We start from the raw sequence: 10576 nt of genomic DNA, 5'->3' as shown, positions 1-10576 counted from the left end.
GGACCGATCTTGTGCATGTTCATTTGGGGAACAAAGACTGACGGAGAAAGTCTCAGAGAATAGAGGCATAGTGTGAGAAAAAAAGCAAAGACACAAATAAGCAAGGGTAGTTGCTTTCATTCCTAAAGATATTATTTGGTTGGTAAAAAACAGAGGGAAAAGAGTAAGTTGATGAAATTCATTTTATTTAAATATATCTTTAAAGGCACAGTAGGTATCAGTGAGGCAAAAGAAAGCCCATGTATGGGAAAACTACCAATCCAGCCAAGAAAGACAAAGTAACATGGAGGCAAGATGTATATAAGTTAGCCAGTGCCTGGATGGCTCAGTCGGTTAAGAATCTGACTTCGGCTCAGGTCAGGATCTTATGGCTCGTGAGTTCAAGCCCCATGTCCAGCTCTGTGCTGACAGCTCAGAGCCTGGAGCCTGCCTTGGATTCTGTGTCCCCCTCTCTGCCCCTCCCCCACTAGCGGTCTGTAACTTCAAAAGGTTTGCAGGTACGTGATTTTATCCGTGTTGGCACATACCTACCATTCATTTTAAAAGCATAAACATGCAGAAGAAGGAGATCCAATATGCATATGCTCAGCACCTAATTGAGCATAAAACAGCAATACCATAAGCATCAGGTGTATTCTGTTCTTCGGTATAGCCTATATATCCTGGATGTGTCATGTTTCCAGTGTTCTCTAGGTATCTCACCTAGTCTGTCAATGCTGTCCTTCACATTACTGGAAGGCAGGGACTGGGTGATGTTCTTGCAATTCATTTTATATGGAGATGCATACAGACGGATGACGAATGGAGCCTCATTGGTGGTGAGTGTTCTCTAAGGATTAAATGCTAAACTTCAGAAACTGGAGCAGCCATTCTTTGGTCGACAGACCTCAGGGGCCTCAGGGCAGGGAATAAGAGATACTCATCTCTGCCCAAGGTATTGGCTTCTAGCCCCTTCTTGTGCTGCTGCCAGGACGGCAGTCTTCTCAATCCTAGCCTTTCCCCTGGACAACTTTACCGTTTTGTAAATCAGGGTAAACGATTTGGTTCCTCGTCGGGACTATCTTCCCTAAATAAGCAAAATTCTTCGTTAATGCCCAGCATACTGGCCCTTTCCCCTGTCTTCCTGGGACCATATGCAGATGAAGTGTCCATCTCACAATCTAGTAAATATCTGCACGTCAGTAGTGCCTCTGTGGTACCAGTTACTTTGGGTGCTTCCCCCCGCCTCCCCCCCCTTTAGACTATAAGTCCCTAGAAGTCCTCTCTGGCACACCCCTTTCCTAGGCAGGAAAGCCTTGCGGAGAAAAGGCATGAATTGGATTTTGCCAGATGAATGTGGGAGGGGCAATTCCAAGCAGGTCATGGAAGGCCTTGGACAGCTAAGGGCCTGTATTCCCAGCGTCACCCCTGCCAGTAGCCCTGGAGTATCGCTCCCGGTTGTGATTCTGAGTGCCGCAGGGATGGGATGCCTTATAGGAGAGGTGTTAACATACAGGCAGTAGGGCTTGTACAGGGCAGCATGCAACCTCTTGTCTGTTTTGGCAGGAGCGACCTTTTGAAGGCTTTCAAATAAGATCAGCAGGATTAGCTCTTAGAAAACTCCTAAATACAAACACTGATTTCCAGCTCCCCAACAGACGTATTTGCTGGAAGGTCCTGCAAATTCTCGAGCTCCTTGTAGCCCGTGGTTGTAGGCAGAAAGCGTACACTTTGATCAGTTCTGACGCGTGTGGGTACTCATTAAACGATCACAATACCATGGATGTTTCCATCGCTCTAAAAGTGTCCTTGTGCTTCTTTGTCATCCATCTTCATTACCACCGCCCCGTCGTCCCACCACCCCCACTGGTCTCCCTGTCATCGTAGACGCTAACCTGCCTCTCCATCAACTGGGCCAGATTCTTTCTCCAGGCACTCTGAGTCTGGAAAGGACACAGTGGCGGAAGGTGGTGGAGGCTGAGTCCTACCTAAAGGACAGTCCACACATTCCTGCCACAGACACCCATGGGCTGGCTCTTGTCCTTTCCTGTTCTTTCGGTTCTGTGAGCTGCCTGATATCCCTCCAATGTTGTGTTTTTGTTTTTGTTTTTTTTTTTTGATGTGGAGCTTGAACTCACAAACCATGCGATCATGACCTGAGCCGAAGTCGGATGCTTAGCTGACTGAGCCACCCAGGTGCCGCCCCCTCCAACATGTTCTTTATTGCTCAATTGTGGCCGTTTGTTGTTTGCAACCAGAGAACCCGCAGGCGGCAACGGCCTTCCTCCGGGGTCACCATTTCAGAGAATGGCACCCCCAAATCCTTGTCTCTCAAGCCTAACCCAGAGTAATTCCTGAAAAACTTCAGTCATGTGTCCTCCTCTAACCCATTGCTAAATCCTGCCCATTCTGCTCCCTGATCAATATTCTGTCTCTATAAAGTTTTAGCTTCTTCCTCATCATTATTTGTCTAGTACCTAGTACAGTACTTGGTGCAGAGTAGGTACTCAGTAAATGCTTGCTGAATGACTGAATTGTGCCGTTGTCCATAACCCCAGACACAAAAGCAAAGATGTAGGAGTGTGTGTTTTTAGGCTGGCAGGAAGTCGAAGTGAGTTTTTAATGTTTTCACAGAAGTAAACGATAGGACGTGAATCCTGGATTTTGGATTCTAAATTCAATGCCGTTTCCATTATATTATCATATTTTGTCGGGAGTTCCATTTCTTCTTCCATCCTGCTGAGATGCTTTTTTTTTTTTTTAAGTTTATTTATTTATTTTTGAGAGAGAAAAAGAGCATGCAAGCCAGTGGGGGAGAGGCAGAGACGGGGACAGAGAGAATCCTAAGCAGGCCCCACTGAGCCCAACGTGGGGCTCAAATTCATGAACTATGAGATCACGACCTGAGCCGAAGTCGGACGCTCGACCAACCGAGCCACCCAGGCGCCCTTCAGATGCTTATTTACGCCAAGGACCACATTGTAAACACTAGACACAGCTCTAAAATGCAACCTCTTTCCAAGGGCATTTGCTTATTAACTGAAAGTGAGGGAGGGCATGCAGTAAAGCGTCTGGATTGAGGAAAGGAACCTGTGGCCCCCCTGCAGCATTCTGACCGAGCTGGGGGTCAAGGATGGGACTGACGCTTTCTGAACAAGGGGTACATGCAATACGACCTAAGCGGAGAACAGTGAGCTGGGCTGGAACAACTTTGTGTTAAAATAAGGATCCACACACGGTTCGAATAATACTTTTATTTATTGTCTGCAAATCTGTTCTTCTGGCTCGAGGTCTTGCCAATGAGTGGTGAGTCAAAGATTTGTCCGCTGTTCTCTGAGTACGTGTGGTTATGGGTCTCTGTGCGGACGTGTCTGTGTCTATAGATGCTTTTGCTAATTTATGGTCATTTTCCACCTACTTTAATTAACATATAAAGTCTTCTTATTCTGACAATGCTAAAGCCTGAGTTAAATACTCCCCAAGTCTAATGGTTTCTTCTCCCAAGCCTGCCTCCCTCCCTCCCCCAAGTCTGCTCCTCAGCCCCCATTAATGCTAGATCTTTAGAAACCATCAGCATTCACACGGGTGAAGAACCTAAAAATGAATGCTAGATCTTAAGTCCCTCTGACCTGTATACCCTTGAGCTGAGGAGCTTCTTGGGGAGGTGTGTGCTGCGGGGTTGGGGGGGGGGGGGCTCGGCAGTCCCTCTTCAGAGTTAGTCATTTTGCACTGTAGTTACCTGGAGAACAAACAAACGTGATTGGGTTAGATGCCTACCTGCCCTCTCACCAACCACTCCCGGGGAGGAGGGGGTGGAGGAGCTCAGTTTGCTTCTAGCAAATTGTATTTCTTGTAAGGCACTGGGCTGTACCCAGGGAGGCGATGTAAAACTGGTTGCTGGGATTACTGTAAAGACTGGGTGCAGATACTGTTCATCGCATCATTTGCCATCTCTTTACGAGGACTCACCGGGGAAACTTCTTTTCATCTTAGTAGCAAGAGCTGTTGCTCTCTTGAGGAGTGGGCAGCACGAACTAAATGAGCTGATCATGTTTTCCTCTTCTCCTTGGATGTTAGAAAGTGTTGCAACCACCTTTGTGGTCCACCCTCGGTACTTTTATTTTATAGAATGCTTTTTTGTCTTTCCCTAGTTCATGGCTCCATTTTATGTCATGGTTACTAATATACTTCTGAGTATACTGTGCGTGTGTATGTATTTACCTTTTTGTGTGCCTTTTATATATATCTCAACTCCTTTTTGAAATAAGTTCCCATACAACTAAACACATATTTAGGAGATAAGGCTACGGCGAGAGGTCCAGAGGTTCAAGGTCAAGGGCTAGGAAATGGGCACAGAAACCACAAAGGCCCAGGTTATTCTTGGTTCCTCTGGCTCCCACCTGCCTGACTTTGCCTGGAGGATACTGTTCACTGCTGGCTTCCCCCTGTAGCCCACGGTGAGGTTTCCAGACTGTAACCAAACCTCTGTCCACCCCTAGTGCCCAATCTTCCCACTCATCCCATTCTGTGGATCTGGCCTTCTTACCTCTTCTTGAGGCTCGGGTGCCACGATGTCGCTCTCTTCTGGAACTGCGGAGACGTGAAGCTGATCTTGGCTCTACAAAAAGAAGAGTTCTGCTGGTAAGAGGTGGATCCACCTCCCCAGCCTCTCCCCAGCTTAGAAGGGTCTTCTGTGCCCTACACTTTACAAGGGGCAAAGACAACACAAAGGGCAAACGTACAGTGTTGTTTCACTATGGCCTGAGAGCATCGGGGAAGGCTTTACTGTCATGCTCTGCTACAGATCAAGAGACCCAGATTCAAAGGTGAAATGACAGGGAACCGGGTCTTGGGACTCCCGTTGTCTCCCTGATCAGACACTGTGTGATCCGTGTGACATGCATCTGTATATAAATCTATGTGGGAGTCTAGGAGGGTATAAATGTCGGTCTTAAAAACACTACCCACCACTTTTAGACTAACCCTCCTTGAGAACGCGCTGCGGCTCTCACGCTGAGATGATCGTCGGCTGTGCCGGTTTGGAAAGGCCAAGTGGTATGATGGTTTCTTTGGGGAAGAGTTCTGGGTTCTGAGATGGGAACCCGAGGCACGGAAAGCCCTGTCCAGGAACTGCTAAGCCAGGGGGAGACCCTGGCATTCTAAGGTTTGGAGTGAATGTATTTTTTTAATTGAAATTTAACCTACACACTATAAAATTCACCCGCTCGAAAAGCAGGACCAACTTCTAACAGTCTGGGACAGCCACTTGGAAGTCTGTGGTTTCTCCTTTCAGGGATCTTTCTTCTTCTTCTTCTTCCCTCCTCCAGTTCCAGGCTGTGAATTACCCCAAAGGTAATACTGCCTCCCAGAAAAGTACTATTCTTTCAGAGAACCTTCATTCTCTCTCAGGCGATTAAGCAAAAATATGCCTCCTTAGCTGAGGACTGAGCAATCCCCCAGGAGAGGCTGGGAGTAAGGAAATACTATAAATCTCAAACATAAGGAGGGGAGGAGCGGGGAGCAGGTTGCGTCCTATATCTCTTTCCCAAGGAGGACAGTGTTACTAGCGCATTCCTCAAAAATAGACAGCATCTCGGCCCCTATAATCGCCCCTCCAATAAGATTACTCCAAAGAGGCAAACCTGTTTTATCCTCCAGAGCCAAAGAGGCATTCTATTGCTGACCCCATACCAAAATCATGTAATATGTTACAGTCACACTTAAATTGATCTTGGACCTTCCGTGCCATTGAATTGCTCTTTGTGGTGCAGACAAGTGAAAAGTGGCTACACTTTACCCGTTCAAAATCCCACGGTTAGCCTGCACTTATTCACTGTCCACAAGTCCTGCCTATTTCTCCCAGTCAGCATAGCTTCCTCACACGAGAAGCCAACAAGGGGCAAGTTCTAGATCTTGCCCCGTTAGGACCTTCAGTGCCTCACGTGGATCAAGACCGAGGGCATAAGGGCGTTGACGACTTAGATGTTAGTACCTCAGGGGAGTCGGCGAAGCCCAGCTTCTTGTTCTCTTCCTTGTCTTCTATCTTCTTTGCCTTGTCAGACTCTGAAAAAACCTGTGGATCAAAGCGGACAATGTATGAGGAAGTCCCACGCCTTCACACCCTGGATGCCACCCTGGATGCTTTGTCTGTTAGCTGGTGCCCACAGTACTGGCATGGTGCCTATGTCCAGATACCAGGAGGCTCTCAAGGTAGCCTGGTCAGCCCTCAGTGAGGCACAGGCAGTCACGGGGTGGTGTGAACCGAGGGGCACCAGGAATCTCAGACTCCCAGATATCCACGTGGCTCATGCCCCGGCCTCCTTCATTGCCCAAATGTTTCCTTTGACCACACCGTTTAAAACTGCAATTTAGCCGGGGCGCCTGGGTGGCTCAGTCAGTTGAGCACCTGACTTCGGCTCAGGGCATGATCTCACGGCTCCTGGGTTTGAGCCCCGTGTCGGGTTCTGTTGCTGACAGCCCGGAGCCTGGAGCCTGCTTTGGATTCTGTGTCTCCCTCTCTCTGCTCCTCCCCCACTCATGCTCTGTCTCTCAAAAATAAGTAAACATTAAAAAAAATTTTTTTAAAAAAACCTCCAATTTAGCCTTCGCTCCCTGTGCCTTCCCCTACTTAATTTCTCTCTAGATCTCTTATCAACACTAAATTGTAATTTTACTTATTTATCGTTTCTTGCCTATCTCCCTTATTCTCCCCACCCCCTAGCCACTAGAATGTGAGATGCAGGAAGGCAGAGAATTTTGTGTTTTGCTCACTGTAATATCCCACCTCCTAGAAGAGTGCCTGGCACATAGCAGGGACTCAGTAAGTAATTATGGAATGAATGAATGAATGAATCTCGGTGCCATCTAGTGAGGTGTCTCACCATAATCTTCTCTATAATGCACCTGACGGGTGATCATATATTCTTAGCTTTCAACAGCAAGGGACGGGGGCTATTTCTCAAGGTGGCCTATCCTATTTTGGTTTTTGGAAGTCCCTGTGCTTCCTTCTCCCTATATTTGAAATGGGTTTTCCATATCATTTAAAAAAAATTTTTTTTTAACGTTTATTTATTTTTGAGACAGAGAGAGACAGAGCATGAACAGGGGAGGGGCAGAGATAGAGGGAGACACAGAATCTGAAACAGGCTCCAGGCTCCGAGCTGTCAGCACAGAGCCCGATGCGGGGCTCGAACTCACGGACCGTGAGATCATGACCTGAGCTGAAGTCGGACGCTTAACCGCCCAAGCCACCCAGGTGCCCCTCCATATCATTTTTTAGCAGAGCTAATCACTGAATGTTTACCTTATATTGATCCAAAATGTACTTGAAAAAAAAATTACACACAGTTCTGCCCTCAGAAATCTCATAGAACAAGTCAAATCTCTCTTTGATATGATGTAGCCTTTCCGTGTAATTTGAATAGAATACAACTTGATTTCCAGATCCTTTGCAGAACTGGTCGCTCTCCACAGGTCTCTGTCTCTATTTTAACACAATCCTTTTCTCATTCATATCCTCACCTTTCAAAAGACAATCCCTTTTGCCTGACTTTCCCCTGTGAGTTCCTTCTTCTACGCCTCTCTCATCACAGAAGATGCACCTTGGAAATTTGCAGATGCCATTTTTCTTACTGTAGTCACAAGTATGATGAACTGGAATGAGACCCTCCTCCCTGTCCCTACTAAAAAATGTAAAGCTCAGGGTGCCAGTTGTAGATTCTTTTTCTTTAAAAAAAAATTTTTTTTTAATCTTTATTTATTTTTGAGAGAGAGAGACAGAGTGTGAGAAGGGGAGGAACAGAGAGAGGAGACACAGAATCGGAAGCAGGCTCCAGGCTCTGAGCTGTCAGCACAGAGCCTGACACGGGGCTCGAACCCACAAACTTTGAGATCATGACCTGAGCCGAAGACGGACCCTTAACCGACTGAGCCACCCAGGAGCCCCGTTGTAGATTCTTTACCTTGGGAACTCCCAGAACTTGGGAGCAAAAGAAAGAAATGAATAAGAATCTGTTCATAACAATAATAATAATATGAGAGATAAGCCCTTTGCAGAAGTCAACCACCCTGAGAGTACAGGTCACTAGATTAGTTGCTATGAATCTGTGAAACGATGCCCAGGACCAAAAAGGCGTCCGAGAATATCCTGGAAACTGTAACCCTAATGACAGAAGATCTTATCACCTGGGGCAAGCTGACTGTAGTAAAGGTAATCTACATGGAGGACGTAAAAGGGAATAAAGACTCAACCAGACCCAATCTCACCTCAGAGGACATCAAGGTAGGGGAAGTACAAAGTTCTTCTGGGTTCAGATTGCTGATGTTCTCCTTTTCTCTGGCCTCAGGAGTTCTTACTGGCTTCTCTGGTGGCTGGGGGTCAGGAGAAGCCTCCAAGAGGGCCCTAGGACTGGTGGGCGAGCCCTGTTCAGAGGCTGGAAGGCTGGAGGGGAAGTTCCCCAAGGAGTGCCTGGGGCTGGGAGTGGCTCTGGGCGGAGGCGGCCTATTAGGAGGTGCGGAGGTCCTCTGGACAGGGGCTCTCTTCTTCGGTTGTTCGGACCCTTCACTTGAGGTACGGGTTCGGAGGACCACTTCTGGGGGAGATGAGGGCTGTTCTGAAGGGAGAAGGGGTCCGCCTGGTGATGGAGATGGGGAGCCAGGGAGCGCTTCCTCTTGGGACTTGCCGTCCTCAATGGTGGGAGAGGGCTGGGCCTGGGTGGGGCCGTTGCAAGCTGGCAGAGGCTCTTCCTCCTCGGAGGAGCTAGCTTCAGACTCTTCCACTTCTTCTTCCTGGTCTTTTAAGGGCTCTTTAATCTCAGCATCATCTTCTCGCGGGGCCAGATCAGATGCCAGCTCTTCTTCGCTTGCTGAGATGGAGTCCCCTTCATTCTTCAAAGAAAGTGCGGAGGGACTGGTAGGTGAGGTGAGAGGGCTGGAGACTGCGGATGTTCGAACTGGGGAAGAGATGACTAAAGAGCGTCTGCTGCTGCTAAAAAAGTAAGAGCGTTCAGATTCAGAAGAGCTGAGACCTGGAAGCAACCTAAATACCCCCACGTAAATAATGATGCATGCACATCATAAGAAAATAGAACAAAGCCATCGAAGATATGGGAAAGCTTGGGGACGCCAGGGTGGCTCAGTCGGTTGAGCGCCCGACTTCGGCTCAGGTCATGATCTCACGGTTTGTGAGTTCGAGCCCCGCGTCGGGCTCTGTGCTGACAGCTCAGAGCCTGGAGCCTGCTTCGGATTCTGTGTCTCCCTCTCTCTCTGCTCCTCCCCCCGCTCATGCTCTGTCTGTCTGTCTCTCTCTCCTTCAAAAACATTAAAAAAATTTAAGACATGAGAAAGCTTGTATACTTTGCGATAATGCTTCTGTTATATAGTGCAAAAGAGGCTATAACATGTTATATATATCACGATCTCAATTACGTAAAAAAATGTATAAAGAAAGCAAGACTGGAAAGAAACATAGAAAAATGCTGACAGGATGTTTTCTCTGGGGAAAAGATTCACAGGTGATACACAGTTGATTCTTGTGGACTCTCTATTTGCAAATTCACCTGGTCCCCAAAATTGATTTGTAACTCCAAAATGAACACTCACGATGCTTTCTTTTGCAGCCAGCCACGGACACGACGCGAGCTTTGAAAAGTGGGTGCCTGAAGGGCACTTTCCCAGCCAAGGTCTAACCAGGCAACCCTCTGCCTGGTTTCAGCTCTTACAACCGCAAACATGTCCTTTTTGCCATGTCTCTCACAGTGTGCTTTTCGTTGGTGATTTTGCTGTTAGAATGGCCTCCCAAGTATAGCAGTAAAGTGCTTAGAGCGAGACGACTGTGATGTGCCTCACAGAGGAAAAAATGCCTGTCAGATAAGCTTCCCTCAGGGAGGAGTTTTGGTGTTGTGGGCTAGGAGTCAACAACAAGGTGTCTTTCAACAGAAACACACACAAGAAGACAAGGTTACGTACTGATTGGCTGATGAAAATGCTAGGAGTGGGGTCTTATGGGAACCTAACTCCGTGTCTCCCTTAGGAGTAATGGTTGAGTATTCGCTAATCCAGTGGTCACGGTGACTTTATGGAACACAATGACCATGAATAATGAAAACTGACTCTACGTATTCAGTAGGCCGGACACGGTGCCGAGTGCTTGTATGGCCAACGTCAGCTTGAGTCCTCCTCACCTCAGGGGCCTCCTATGTACTGTCTACAAATTGATTAAGCAACCCACAGATATTTACTCGACAGATACCAATTATGTTGGCACAAGGATGGGAGATGGGAATAGGCAGAGAAAGAGAAAAACTTCGTTCTGGCCTTGTGGGAGTTTCTGATGTGAGATAATAAGCTGAGCGACAGAGGTTATTTCTAACACTGACATTCTAGGGTCAGTAGCTTTAGAGGCCCAGGACATAGCCAGAAAAAAACCACATTTCCCTACGAGGTTCTGGGACATCTTGGTGTCCGTGATAGTAAGTTTCAGACAAATGGACCACTACAGAGAATTCTGTCTCTAAATGCTGAGAAATGGAGAAACAGAATTTTTGGAGCAAAAAGGGAATTCGTTTAGGAAATCTACATTGACCCTTTAGTGATGATT

At 47.3% G+C, this 10576-nt stretch overlaps 1 protein-coding gene across 4 annotated transcripts in view; it reads right to left on the bottom strand.

Annotated features, from left to right (window-relative positions):
- Positions 1-3596: 3596 nt before the first annotated feature.
- Positions 3597-10576, bottom strand: part of BIN2 (bridging integrator 2) — a 33952-nt gene continuing 26972 nt past the window's right edge. For 3 of the 4 annotated variants that reach the window (XM_019419393.2, XM_019419386.2, XM_019419388.2), the window contains 4 exons: positions 8245-8965; positions 5972-6052; positions 4526-4597; positions 3597-3718 (listed from right to left, as the gene is read on the bottom strand). In XM_019419393.2, coding sequence (XP_019274938.2) covers positions 3695-3718; positions 4526-4597; positions 5972-6052; positions 8245-8965 — 898 coding nt within the window. In that variant the 3' untranslated portion in view covers positions 3597-3694. The remainder of the gene's footprint in view (positions 3719-4525; positions 4598-5971; positions 6053-8244; positions 8966-10576) is intronic. The other variant, XM_019419387.2, reaches the window with a different exon arrangement.

The sequence above is a fragment of the Panthera pardus genome, unplaced genomic scaffold (assembly GCF_024362965.1).
Source record: "Panthera pardus isolate Hobbes unplaced genomic scaffold, ASM2436296v1 HiC_scaffold_6, whole genome shotgun sequence".
NCBI classification, from domain to species: Eukaryota; Metazoa; Chordata; class Mammalia; order Carnivora; family Felidae; genus Panthera; species Panthera pardus.
Note: the sequence above shows the minus strand (reverse complement) of the source record. Positions and strands in the feature narration are given on the sequence as shown.